Source organism: Mesocricetus auratus, unplaced genomic scaffold, assembly GCF_017639785.1.
Source record: "Mesocricetus auratus isolate SY011 unplaced genomic scaffold, BCM_Maur_2.0 Super-Scaffold_100008, whole genome shotgun sequence".
In the NCBI taxonomy this organism is placed as follows: domain Eukaryota; kingdom Metazoa; phylum Chordata; class Mammalia; order Rodentia; family Cricetidae; genus Mesocricetus; species Mesocricetus auratus.
This window is the reverse complement of record NW_024429192.1, coordinates 55,060,585-55,074,543: the sequence shown is the minus strand read 5'-3', so window position 1 is coordinate 55,074,543 and position 13,959 is coordinate 55,060,585. Positions and strand designations below refer to the sequence as shown.

The window sequence follows — 13,959 nt, the reverse complement described above, 5'->3', positions numbered from 1 at the left end:
ATTAGGAAGATTGAGAACCACTGTAGCAGAGGCATTAATTTTAAGAATTCTTGCAGCCTGGTAGTATAGTTTAGTGATCAGACTTACTTGCCTAGCATACAAGGTTCAGAATTGAGGATGTACACATGAAAGACTTTGCTTGTACTACAAAAACAAAGAATTCTGCTCTTCCTTTATTTTCAGTATTAAAGCTTATATTTTTGTGATAACTTTCAAGCCACACTACTCTGAAAGTGACCAAATTCAATATTAACCTTTTGGGGGGCATCATATATTTTTAATATGAAAGCTGAACAATGAATGATGAGAAGGATATGGTTACTAATTTTGATCTCTAAAGTCATTATATTGAAATCTTTTGTTTTATTTTATGGGGAAAACAGAACCTAATCCTCCTATTGATGAAGTCATCAACACACCAGGAGTAGTGGCCAGGTTTGTGGAGTTCCTCAAACGAAAAGAAAATTGTACCCTGCAGGTGCGGATATTTTCATTTCTTGCCTTAGAACTTTGTTCTTGGAAACTTTTTTTTCTAAGAGTTACTTAATCTGTATGAAGGCTTGTTGCTTTATAATTGTATTGGTGATAACTACCTTGTAAACTATGTAGGTTTGTTAACATATAGGTCCTAATCAATACTTGCTAGAATTTGTGTCTGTCTTGAATTTTTAGCAGGAGGAGTTGTCATAACCAAGAGCCTATGCAAGCTATGTGATATTCCTTATGGGGAAGATGTTAGACTACTTGTTGGCTTCTCAAGATGGTGTATATATAACATAGACTGACCTGAAACTCAGTAATCAGACCTGGTCTTACTAACCCTCTCTTACACTGAAAGCCCACAAGAAACTTGGCCATGAGACTTTTTTGCTTTACATTTGATTTTCTACTAATGGACTGTACAGGGAATTTACCACTTTAGGATTGAATAATTTCTATAGTAAAAGGAGCCAAGTGTCAAACTTACAGCCAGTATCTGGAATTCTAAAAATACTACTTCTTTTCCTGGGTAAAGTCAAACTTTTTCTACTAATTTGATTGTTCAGTAGCAGAGTCCTTCAATATCTGAATTATTGACAAATATCTATATCCATAAATTTTCATCAAAGTATTTTATGTAATCTGAAGGGCTCAGACCTTTAAGGATAACTTGCAATTAGTTATAACATTTGGTTAAATTGCAAGATGGGAGAAATACTTGCCAATAGTAAAGTAATTCCCACCTCCTTTGTCAGTCTTGACTGTGGCATTTCACAAATGTCAGTTTGTGTTCCAGGCTCCTTATTGGCTAGGTCATTGCAGATGACTTATGAGTCTTAATGCTGTATCTTGGTATTTTTCTCCTCCTGCTCCATCTTTCTCTTTATTTTACATCTTTATTGCGGTGATGAATTTCTTCCAGAGGAGAAGGAAGAAATCCAGCAAAGGTAGAGTACTTCTCTGTCCCATCAGTTTTCTTCTCCAGTTTGACCTTTGCCAATCCCTATGTTTATTTGAATTAAGATTCTGTTTTGCTTGCTGCCTCCTGGATTATTATAATTCTGGTCTTCATCTAAGTCCAGAATCACCAAACAGTTGAAAAATTGTGTTTATCCTGAGAGCAAGGGAAGAGAGATTTTTCTCAGAAAAAAGGAAATCCAGATGATTCAACACTGCAGAGAACAGAGCCTGAGCTCCTAAGCAACCTGCCAAGAGAAAGAACCATAGGGACCAAAAGAGGAGACTTACTGCAGTTTATCATTTGAAATGGTTTGCAGGAAAAGGGAGGTAGGGAAGATGACCTTTTTGTTAATTACAAATTATAAAAATGTTGTTCTTCAGTCTCTGGGAAAGAGTCTAGTTGTGTGGTACCAGTTATACTTTCAAATGGGCAGTTTTTATTAGGTGCTTACAGAGGTTTACTTTCTTATGCACTAAAGAAATAAAGCAGAACCTTCTAGAGACTTAAAATGAAAAACCTTGAGAAACAAATCTCTTTGTTTCTACATTCTCCTATACACTCTATAAGCAGTGTAGTATATTCATAACAGTGCCCTTTTCTATATCATTTTGTGATTCCTAATCTGTTAGAACTTGGTAAAACCTTCAAAATCTGATTTGCTTTTATCTAAATTTCTAGATTCCACCCTTGTCCAGACTAGTAATTGGGATTAGAGACTGAAAAATGATTCCTCAGAAGTTACCACTTCATGAATTTTCACCTTATCTAAGACTGAGAAGTAATCAATCTAGTATTGAGAGTTGTTGTCTTCCATCTTTCCTTCTGCATGTTAAGCACAGCATGGCATTCTCTCTCCAGTCTGAGTATTGGGTAACATGGATCACTTCCAAAGCAGTTAAGAGCCATTATACTCACGGAGGAGCCAGTCGATATAATTGCTTTGCCATGTCTTCAAATATGTGTTTTGGAAAAGCTTGGAGGGCATTCCTTGCTTTGTGGCTTGGGGGTGGTGCTAAATATAAGATACTGAGTAGCACATCTTTGGGATAATGTTTTTGCCAGCCATTTCTCTTTCAGAAAGAGACTGATAGTATATGGCACAAATGAAATTGGATGGCTCAGTTCTGTAATAAATCTCAGGGCCAAGTTTTTTTCATCCCATAGCTGAAGAACTGAGTCTTAGTGGGCTTCACTACCATTTTGTCTTCTCAAATAAGAGAGCCCAGAATGCTTTCATTGGGACATCACTACCCAGACACTCTCTTGCCATTCCAGCTGAGGTGAATATAGGTAGAACCTATGCTTTTGGAATTAAGCAGTGCCTTAGCCTTAGAGTGTTGTCAAGCTTAGTGACACTCTTTAGCTTTGTCTGCCTTGAAATGTTCTGTGGGCTCACTTGTTTGAAATCAGGGCCAGCATCTTTATACTATCTTCTGTGTTGCTAAGATGCTGTGTGACCAAACCTTTTATAAGTTATTATCTAGAAACAATAAATGGTTTCCTGCTTCTACATATTACATGGCACTCCTTCAAAAGTTATAAATTTGGACAAAGTTGACTTAGTTTTTTCCCCCTTTCTTGGCTTTCTTGTCCCCTCTGGAAGCTTAGTATGATAAACTGCAGTAAACCTTCATCCTCTTTCTCTGTCTTCACTGATCTTTACCTTTCCTGGAGGGTTGCTCAGATACCTCAGGTGCTCTTCTCTGCAGAGTTTGATAATCTGGGTTTATTTTTCTGATATGAGCCTTTCTTTTCACTTGCTCTCCAGGTGAGCCTGGCATTTGCTAGGAACCAGAGTGGAACCGGCAAAGTGGCCAGCAACAGAGTCCTGATCCAAATGGAGAAAGGGAGCCAGGCGTACCTCCACCTGGAGTGGGAAACTTGATAGGAGGTCAGAAGTACTTCAGCTTTGGATTCTCATTTCCCTTATTAAAGGAACTGAGCACCAGAAGGTAGAGACTCAGAAAGAGGACAGAGAGAAAACCTCAGATTTGAAGAACACAGATCGAAGTTGTAGCAGTCCTTATTTAGCAAGTTCCTGTGCAGAACATCAGTGGAATCATAATGTATAAGCAGCTACAGCTACACAGTAGTTAATTCCTGTAATGCAGTCTGTGGACTGCTAAGAATACGTTAGTATAAGACAACATAGAGAAAACTAAGGGTATGATTATTTTGTCCATGATTTGTTACTTTTGGTGTTCTTCGATATTGCCTTTCACTTTTCAGGTTATTCTCTTCTTGTGTTGTAACTCAAGATTACTTAAATTATTATTGTTTCCTTTGGTTGGTTCTGTCATATCTTTATGTGTTTGTATTCACCATTAGCTTGATGTTGCCTGTTTACAATCTCTCTCAGGTTGCATTCTAGTCTAGCATCCAAGGCCAAGATATTAAAAACAAAGTTGTAAATCTTAGTTAAATATAGTATGGACTATGAGGAAAGGACATCTAAGTAGCTTACATCCAAGTTTTAAGATACTACATTCCTGAAGTGAATTCTGCCTTTCTCATTTCCTCTCTGAGACAGACAGACAGATGGACAGACAGACAGACAGACACACACACACACACACACACACACACACACACACACACACACACACAAGCTCATCATAAGGTGAAAACACTGAAATAATAAATACTAAAACTACTTTTAAATTTCCATTCTGGAGTCTTTTCTGCATTTAAGTGATCATCATTATGATTATGTACTGGATATAAGCATGACTCTGGCACATTAGCTTTTGCAAAAGCATATCTAATATTTACCATCCATGTTGCTCACTTTGTCATTTTCCTAATCATAATCACAGTTGTGTTTTTCTATTTGATACTCATCTGAGTAGGTTTTTGATTCTTGGATTTTCTCAGAGACCTTTGTTGTTACACTCAGCCGGCAGTATGAACCCTGACACTATTACTATTCTATTTTTTTTCCCCACTGACAATTCTTTATTATGTTCCTTACGTTATCAGGGTGTTACTGTGATTTGCATCAAAATCTGACTGCAACTCTTTTTCTCATGGATATGTAGTATCTACATATGACGTGCTCTTTCCAGATCTTTTCCTCAGAGTTTTCAACTTCTTACTTGATCTCTAGTAACTGGCGATGAGTTTTTAAACTTTGAACCTGCCTTCTAGTCGGACAGTTTGCTGCTTTCTTACATCATTTAACTTGTATTTTAACCAGTTAATTTTAACAGTGAGTTACATAAGCTGCATTTTAGGCAGATTTCTTTTCTCTGGGTAGTAGAACTAAAAGCATTTGAAATGTGTATGTTTCAGAGAGATTGAAAATAGCTTGAATATTTCTTTCATTAATATTTAACTAGAGAGCCGGGCGTTGGTGGCGCACGCCTTTAATCCCAGCACTCGGGAGGCAGAGGCAGGCGGATCTCTGTAAGTTCGAGACCAGCCTGGACTACCAAGGGAGTTCCAGGACAGCCTCCAAAGCCACAGAGAAACCCTGTCTCGAAAAACCAAAAAAAAAAAAAAAAAAAAAAAAAAATTTAACTAGAGATAAATGTATAAAGTGCTTTTTTTCCCTCATGATATTTTGAGTTTAATTTTTAACCCCTTGCCAATCTTTGTTGATGTAGTTACATGTGAGTGAGTTGTATAGCATTAGCCAAGATTTCTGCTTTCAGAGGTGTCTTTGAGAACCTTCATGTTCTGATGTCATTTTTCCAACTATAGACCCAGTCATGGATGAAGACCCCTTTCACTGTATACATTACTTTTAAAAACAAGCAAACCAAAGAATACTCAAGGGATAACAAAGAACACTTAGTTTCTCTCATGTTCATCTTGTTTCTTCTGTGAATTTACTATCAGTCACATGGATCTGTTCTGCTACCTTCAATGATTTATGCTTTAATTTCCCCTATGACTGTTATCTGTTTTTTTAAATGATTTATTTATTTATTTTGTGTGTATGCAGGTGCTCTATCTGCATATACATCTGTACACCAGAAGAGAGCATCAGATCTCACTACAGATGGTTGTGAGCCACCGTGTAGTTGCTGGAAATTGAATTCAGGATCTGGAAGAACAACCAATGCTTTAACCCCTGAGCCATCTTCCAGCCTGACTGTTGCCTTTTTTTTTGGGGGGGGGGTTTGGTTTTTCAGGACAGCGTTTCTCTGTGGCTTTGGAGACTATCCTGGAACTAGCTCTTTTAAACCAGGCTGTTCTCAAACTCACAGAGATTCACCTGCCTCTGCCTCCCGTGCTGGGATTAAAGGCATGCGCCACCCCTGCCCAGCTTGACTGTTGCCTTTAATTGATATAAAAACTCATAAAATAATTAACTACAATTATATTTTTGATGACAATGTAATTCATCTCTCATTTAAAGTTCTACTACTAAACAAAAGTGACTTTTTTTGACTGCACACATTATTCATTAAAGGATAGAGAATGGTGGGAGGAATTAACCTAAAATTCAGGGGTCTTGACTGAATATAGGGATATAAGATTTCATTCTTGGATTTTTTTATGTTAAGCTAAAGAGAAAGTTAAAACGGATAATATGCTATAGTTTTTGTTGGCCATTATTTTCTTAATATTTTCTGCTTGCCAATGCTGTAATACTAAATCAACTTTTACTCAGTTTACCTTTGCCACCACCCCTTCATCTTCCTCCTCTTGCTGATTTTTTTCCTTTGTCTTATCTCTATTAAGAAACTTATCTGTGGATGGGCATATTCAATTGCCTTTTATACCTCCTCTTAGGATGCATATGGAAGGTATATCTCTGATTTCAAGGCCAGCCTGGTCTATGTAGAGAACTTCAGGACAGTAAGGACCACATAGTGAGGCTCTGTCTCCAAGGGGGCCAATTTATTTTAAAGAAAAAAAAAGAAAGAAAGAAAGAAACTTATCTTTGGATTTGAATTTGAAGCCTTCTCATCTATTAGATGCTCATATACTCTGAAACAGACATTGCTATTGATTATATACCTGTTAAATTCTTTTTACCTGTTTAACTTACTTATAGAATCATTTGCCCTTTTCAATTTAATTGTGTAAAATACATTTTATGCTAATGTGCTCTATTACATTTTGTCCATCCCATAGAAATTATTTATTGGATCATAAAAACAGTACCACAGTACAAGACCCAAAGGAACATAGACTGTTCATTAGAGTTGTTGTTTTATTTTTTTTTTACCATTTCCTAGTCATCTAGGCCTGCTCATATAGGCAATAAATATTGATGATTTCCTGTCACTCTGTCCAGAGATGAGCTGCACAATACGTGTATTAATGTACTTAACTCCTTTTTAACCTTTTAATTAATGAAATGGTGTGTTACTGTATTAAAGCACATTATTTCTCATTTTATTCTTTTGATTAAGAGTTTTGGTGATCACTGAGTGGTGATGTTTCATACCTAATTTCAAACTTGGGGAGTATAGGCAAGGGGATGGATCTCTGTACATTCAAGGTCAGCCTGGTCTACAGAGTGAGTTCCAGGACAGCCAGGGTTACACAGAGAAACCCTGTCTTGAAAAACAAAGACAAAATGTTTTTTTGTTGTTATAAATCATTCCTTATTTCATACGCTGAGTATGAAACACACTTTTCCCCCTATGGTTTCATGATAACTATACTTTGTTCTGAAATTTTAGGCACTTTATAAACTGAGGAATTCTGGAAATTGTTTTTAAATTAATATGGTATTTACAATGAGTCAATAATGATCCCAGACTCCTTTTAATGTACAAAACATTGTATTGCTTCATGTAAACAACCTTCTAAATTTTAATAAGATAATGAAATTTGCTTTTGTCTTTGTAGTTTGAATCAGCTTGGGTCCTGACAAATATTGCTTCAGGGAATTCCCTTCAGACCCGGATTGTGATTCAGGCAGGAGCAGTGCCTATCTTCATCGAGTTGCTTAGCTCAGAGTTTGAAGACGTCCAGGAGCAGGTAAGAGCTCAACAGAAATATCAGAGAACACACCTTTCACATAGTCATACCCTGCTTCAGTTTGATTACTTACTCACAATGATTCATAGCATGTTTAAATAGGAAGAATCTAGTATTTCCCTTCCAACCATGGGATTCTTGCAGATTTTGTTTGTTTGTTTTTTTGTTTTTCGAGACAGGGTTTCTCTGTGACTTTGGAGGCTGTCCTGGACCTAGCTGTTGTAGACTAGGCTGGCCTTGAACTCACAGAGATCTGCCTGCCTCTGCCTCCCAAGTGCTGGGATTAAAGGCATGCGCCACCGCTGCCCGATTCTTGCAGATTTTAACTTTTTTTTTAAAGTAATGGACATATTACTTATAAAAGGGCCTTTTCTAATGTGAATCTCTATTGCTACTATTAAAATCTTTCTCATTTGTTCAGAAAAGACAGAAAACAAACTTTCTTACTGCCAGCATTAATAAGATTTAAGGATAAATCACTACTAAGTGAATATGATTGTCTTTTTGAACACAATAAACTACCATACTTAGATGTATACACCTGTGAAGCCTTGTTGTGAAATTGCATTTACTACCTTCATGAGTTTAATAAATGTGTCCATATTATTTCAGTTATTTGCTTACAGTATCCTGTTGTAAGCAGGCTTAAGTACATCTTTAGTCCATCAATTAAGCCATTTAAATCCCTGTTCTGTACAAAGGACTGTAAAAATATTACTTATGAGTGAGGATAGGATCCTTTTAAAAATAATTGGTTCCAGATATGGGATATAGCTTAGTTGGGGGAGCAATTGTCAAGCCTGTGTGAGGTTCTAAGTTCAGTTCCCAGCATGGGAAAAAAGTTCTTTTTTACTAGTAAAGCTTTTACTTTAATGAAGTAACATTTTCTTTTGTTTGTTGCTCATGGTCTTATTTTCTAACTCTGATCCTATGACTAGTTTGACTCCCTGATGAATGATTTTAAGAATCTTAATAGTAGTCACTATGTGACATCTTGATTTTTATAAAATGTTACTCTGATCTGTTGGCATCTCTTTTTAAAGAATTTAGAGGGAATGAAAGTATTCAACTTAATTGATGAATAACTCTTTCACAGGCAGTCTGGGCTCTTGGCAACATTGCTGGAGATAGTACCATGTGCAGAGACTATGTCTTAGACTGCAATATCCTTCCCCCTCTTCTGCAGTAAGTCTCCTTTCTCTTCCTGAATAATGAATACATGAGAAGTATTACATCTTGGGAAGTCATTTTGTTAATATAATTCCAAATATTTCTTGTTACATTGTTAGGGTTATGTCTCTTAATGAAATTCTGAAATACTGTATTAAAATTGATAAAGTTTACCTTCAAAAATGAATAATGTAAGAAAGGAATTAATGAATTATGGAGGAAAGTTAAAACATCTCTTTATCAGTAGTAAATATTTTCTTTATAGAGAATTAATATCTTTCATAATTTACAGTGGGTTTATTATCCTTGTAGGTTATTTTCAAAGCAGAACCGCTTAACCATGACCCGGAATGCAGTATGGGCTTTATCTAATCTCTGTAGAGGGAAGAGTCCACCTCCAGAATTTGCTAAGGTAATCACTGTGCTTGTGGGAAATTGTTAGGAGAGTGTTGGAAAGTGTGTTTGTAGAGACAATGCTTTTGGTGGTTTTTTCTTGTTCTTTTCTTTTTTTAATTTGGGGTAATTACTCACTGCCAGTACAAAGCTCTGTATCACTCTTAGAACCATAGCAGTTTTTGTCAATAAGAAAGTTCTACAACAGATTTTTCCGGCTGACGTATTTGTGAAAGTTCCTTTACCTCCCTTTCTCTAAGTGTGTACCATAACAAAGAGTTCTAATTTAAGGATGAATGTATAACATTTTTCTTCCTGAAACCATTTTCCTTGGGTTCTGACTACCTTACGTCTGTAAACTGAATAAGTATTGACAGCATTCATTGCCAGAGATTAAAAAGTCCTTCAGACACTTGACGTGTAAACCACTTTGTAACCCATCGAGTGTCTGCCTGATAGGCTTCTTGAGAGTCTTAATCTCACTTGTTTGTTTCTGTTGAATTTCTTTCTAATCATCTTTTCTTTTCTAGGTTTCTCCCTGTCTGAGTGTCCTTTCTTGGTTGCTGTTTGTCAGTGACACTGATGTACTAGCTGATGCCTGCTGGGCCCTGTCATACCTGTCAGATGGACCCAATGATAAAATTCAGGCAGTCATCGATGCAGGAGTATGTAGGAGACTTGTGGAGCTTCTGATGTAAGATGATCTTTAAGAAAGTGTATCTGTGATAAACCACACCAAAAACAACTTAGAGAAGGAAGAGGTTTATTTGACTTTCACTTCCAGGTCATAGTCTGTCACTGAGAGAAGCCAGGGCAGGAACTGGACTAGAAACTGGATTTATGCCACTTACTGACTTAGTCTCTGTCTTGCTCCCCAGCCCATGCACAGCCAGCTTATCACTAGGGTTGTTGTTGCTCACAGTGGACTGGGCCCTGCCCTCCCATATTAGTCATCAGCTAAGACAGTCTCTCACAGACATGGCCACAGTCCAGTCTGATTTGGGTAGTCCCTCAATTGAGACTTAACTCAGGTGAATCGTAGACTGTGTCAAGCTAACAGCTGGTGCTAATTATACACTTTACTATTTTCCATATTTCTAATACTTTGGTTATATATTTTACTGATTTATTATGTGTGTATTGTTTATACTGATGTCACTTTTTGGTTTGCTTTTTTGAGATTCTTAATGAAGAATCTGTTATTCCTGTGCCATTACAAGTCTATTAGCAGAATTATTTGGAAAGCTTTGCCTATATAATTAATTAATTGTATATCTGTTGTTCTACCCCATACTGGAAAGCCTAAAATCAGGTACTGGAAAGCCAAGGCAAATTTCTGTGGTAAATGGCCATTTCTTAGTTTCTCTTTAGAGAAAAAGCAGGCTAGTATCAGACTTTGAATCCTACTTTTCTAGGATTCCATGCTTTTGGTATTAGCATGGAAGATTTACCTGTGGCATAAATAATTTGAGACTATATTAATCAGATCTTTAGCTAGTACTTAGAAGAAAATATAGCCACGATATGATGGCAAATGGTACAGTTAAAAGGAACATAAAATTAATTGATGCACAAACCAGTTCTAGAGATAGTGTCTCAAACATGATGTGAAATTGGTAAGTATAACATTACTGGGTCTGATTATAGACTGGTTACAGACCAACAGTGTTCTCTTGGTACAAGTTAAAGGCAGCATGGTGCTACTGGGGTCCAAGAAATTCAAGATCTGGGAAATAGTCACTTTTGTCCTTTTATTATTAAGTTTTCTACATGTTTCATTTTAATCATTGATCTTAAATGTGAAGGAAGAGAATAGGGTCTCAGAGGAAAATTATAAGGGTATTGCTTTATGTACTCTGAAATCTGTGCTTACTATCTGTCTTAACATATATCCAACAGGCCTTGTGGAAAGCTTTTTTTTTTTTTAAACCATAAAGACAGCCTTGTAGGTTAGTGAAACAGAAAAGTGTTTGAGATATGAATCTCACTTTGGTTTTGAAGTTAGCTGAATTGTTGACATAGTTTCAGAATATGAGCAGTGTGTAGATGTCATCTGCACGTCCCAATCATCTCAGCAGCTCTAGGAGACAAGAAAACAGAAGAGGGACTGTAGTAAAGAATAAGAGAAAAATGTGGAATTTAGTGCTGGAGTGCCTGGGAAAGATTACTAGAAAAGGATTCATTTTAAAAATAAGGGGAAAGATTGCTTTTCTAGGTAATGATCAATTCTGCCACCATGGTAAGTTCCCTAAATAGCAAAATCATAAAGTACCTCTCCACTCTAAAATTGAATCACATCACCCTTATTTTGAATTTCACTCCCTAAAAAAGATTCTGAATAGAACTGTTGGGTCTAACATCCCTCTCTCTTTTAATGGTTGCAGGCATAATGATTATAAAGTGGTGTCTCCTGCTTTGCGGGCTGTGGGAAACATTGTCACAGGGGATGATATTCAGACACAGGTATGAACACATGCTAAACCTTTCTCTAAAGTGAGTCTGTTGAACTCCATGAGCACAGTTCTATTATATTGAATTCTGTATTGTTATGGTTGACTGACACTGTTTTGCTGGTGTTTACTCTTCTGAGTATTTTCAGTATCTCTTTGTCGTCCTGTGACTTGTAGCAATTGTAGTTCCCTTAAGAAATAAGTTTTTCCTAAGTCAGTTTTCTCCCTGCTTTTATTTGTAGTGGATCTTAAGAGCACCAGGTGGGCTTTCTAGCAGTGTTCTTTCTGGTAGCTTCTTCCTTTTGTGTATGCTGAGTTTTTGTAAGGAAGCATCTGCGTCACAGTTTCCAGTGTCCATTCTGCTTTGATAACAAGGCAGGTTATTCACAGGGAATTGTTTTAGCTTTTTTCCCTTTCCAGATGTTTCTGATGCATCAATGATGATGTCCTAAAATCAGGTTTCTAGGCTTCCATGGTAATGGAATACTTTGGCTCTTTGTCTCTGACTATTTCTCCTTAGGAAGCTCTTTCTCCTGTTGTCATTTGTTTGTAGGCATGCTCTAGGGAGCAACCTTCACCCTCATTTCTGGATTCATAACCCTTATGTGCATGGACTTTAAGAATTGAGGGTGAGGTTTCAGTTGTCTCAACCAGCTTCAATTTTCAGCAAGGTATTGATAATTTTACTTTTCTAATCTCTAAAATGAAAGAGATTTATGTTCTCAAGTATCTTACAATTTAATGTGTTTAATTCTAGTTTATTCTATCTACCGGGGAACTCATCTCTTTATCTGCTCCTGTTTTAGTTTCCAGTCTTAGTATTTGGCTCTAATATTTGCTCCTGCCAGTAATGCAGGTTCTAGCTTGATTCCGCTCTTAGCAGTCACCGTTTCTTGTTACTCTATTGCTGCTCATCCCTTGCATTACTTAGTGTAGACATCTTAGACAAGAGAAAAGAGAATATATACTTGATTGTATTTGTATAAAACCTCTCTGGGACAGCACATACAAAATTAATATCGATTATCTGAGGAGAACTGGATTGGAGTATAGGTACAGAATGGAAGTGAAAGGAGTATAGCCTATAGAGTTCTGAATTTTTATATACATTATGTAAATATATTTTAATATACATTATATAAATATATGCACATTACCTTTATACATTCTGAATTTTTAAAATACTGCATGTCTGTGTGTGTATATGCTTGTGTATGCCATAGCTCTTGTGTGGAAGTCAGAGGACATCTATGGAGTTGATTTTATCCTTTCATTAAAATGAGTTATAAAGATCAAAATCAGGTTTCCAGGCTTATGTAACAAATGCCTTTATACACTGTCATTTTGCCAGCCCATGTCTTGGATTTTTGAACCATGTTATTGTATTTATTTGGTGGGGGCACCTTTGTAGGACTGAGATACAACTCAGTAATAAAATAGCATGTCTAGCATATGTGAGGTCCTGAGTTCAACTTCTGGTCCCACACAACACAAGTCTTCACATCTCTCCTGTCCCACCTATGCCTTTTGTTCTTGCCCTCTTTGTTCATTGAATTTTGCCTGACCATTTTTACCTCTGTCTTAACACAGACTTGTTTTCTTTCATCCCCCATCCCTACCATAGCCACCAATTCCCCTGTATCTATATTCTTGTTGGTAATGATTTATTCTTTGTGCTGTTTATAGCAGCATTTATATTAGCATTGTTTTCTTTGGAAAGCTTGTTTTGAACCTCAAACTCTTTAATTTAGGTGATAATCTTATACAAGCGCATTCATCGTACTGTGTTGCTGCTATAAATTTATAGGTATATTACTTTTCTCATCACTGAAGAATGCCTTCCCTAAACAACTTTAAATGTTTTTGTGCACTGGAAGTGGTGGTGCACAGCTTTAATACCAGCACCTGGGAGGCAGAGACAAAAAAAAAAAAAAATGAGGAAGACCAAAAAGTTTTTTGGTTTATAGTTTCAGATGGTCCTACCTGTGGTCACTTGGGTCTGTGCTTGGGGCCTGTTATAAAGCAAACATTATGGTTCTGAGACTGTGTGGCCAAGGAGCTTGAGTATGAGTATGAGTATGTACACATCCCAGTGTTTGTGAATGTGCACAGTGAAACTAGATTCATAGTCTTTAATGTATTTCAGACTAGTACTAAATATTTTTTAAAGGACTGGTACTTTGGCCCAAATGGAAAAGGCGCTTGCCACCAAGCCTGATAGCCTGAGTTTGATTACTAGGACACATGGTGGAAGCAGAGAACCAACTCCTGCAAAATTTTCTATGATTTCTATGATTTCATGTGTACTATGGTATGCTCAAACCCACACACATACATCCTCCCCATGAATAAAGCTATTTTTTTAGAATTCCAGAGTTTGTCTCCCACATTTGTAGTAAAATAAGTTTGCCTTAGGTCTTTTGTTTGTTTTGTCTTTGAGACAGGGTTTCTCTGTGTTTGTTTTTTTGAGACAAAAACAAGTTGAGTAAAAATGCACTTATTACCTTGAAATCCAGGATTTCAAGCTCATCTTCCAGTATGCGTTGAGGCCAGCCTGTGCTATAT

At 36.7% G+C, this 13,959-nt stretch overlaps 1 protein-coding gene across 2 annotated transcripts in view; it reads left to right on the top strand.

The window, feature by feature from the left end:
• The window catches only part of Kpna1 (karyopherin subunit alpha 1), a 53,205-nt gene that overhangs the window by 30,038 nt on the left and 9,208 nt on the right, over positions 1–13,959 (top strand). For both annotated transcript variants that reach the window (XM_040750850.1, XM_040750849.1), the window contains exons 5-10: positions 384–478; positions 7,250–7,381; positions 8,478–8,566; positions 8,864–8,963; positions 9,475–9,638; positions 11,329–11,407. In XM_040750850.1, the coding sequence (XP_040606784.1) occupies positions 384–478; positions 7,250–7,381; positions 8,478–8,566; positions 8,864–8,963; positions 9,475–9,638; positions 11,329–11,407 (659 nt within the window). The remainder of the gene's footprint in view (positions 1–383; positions 479–7,249; positions 7,382–8,477; positions 8,567–8,863; positions 8,964–9,474; positions 9,639–11,328; positions 11,408–13,959) is intronic.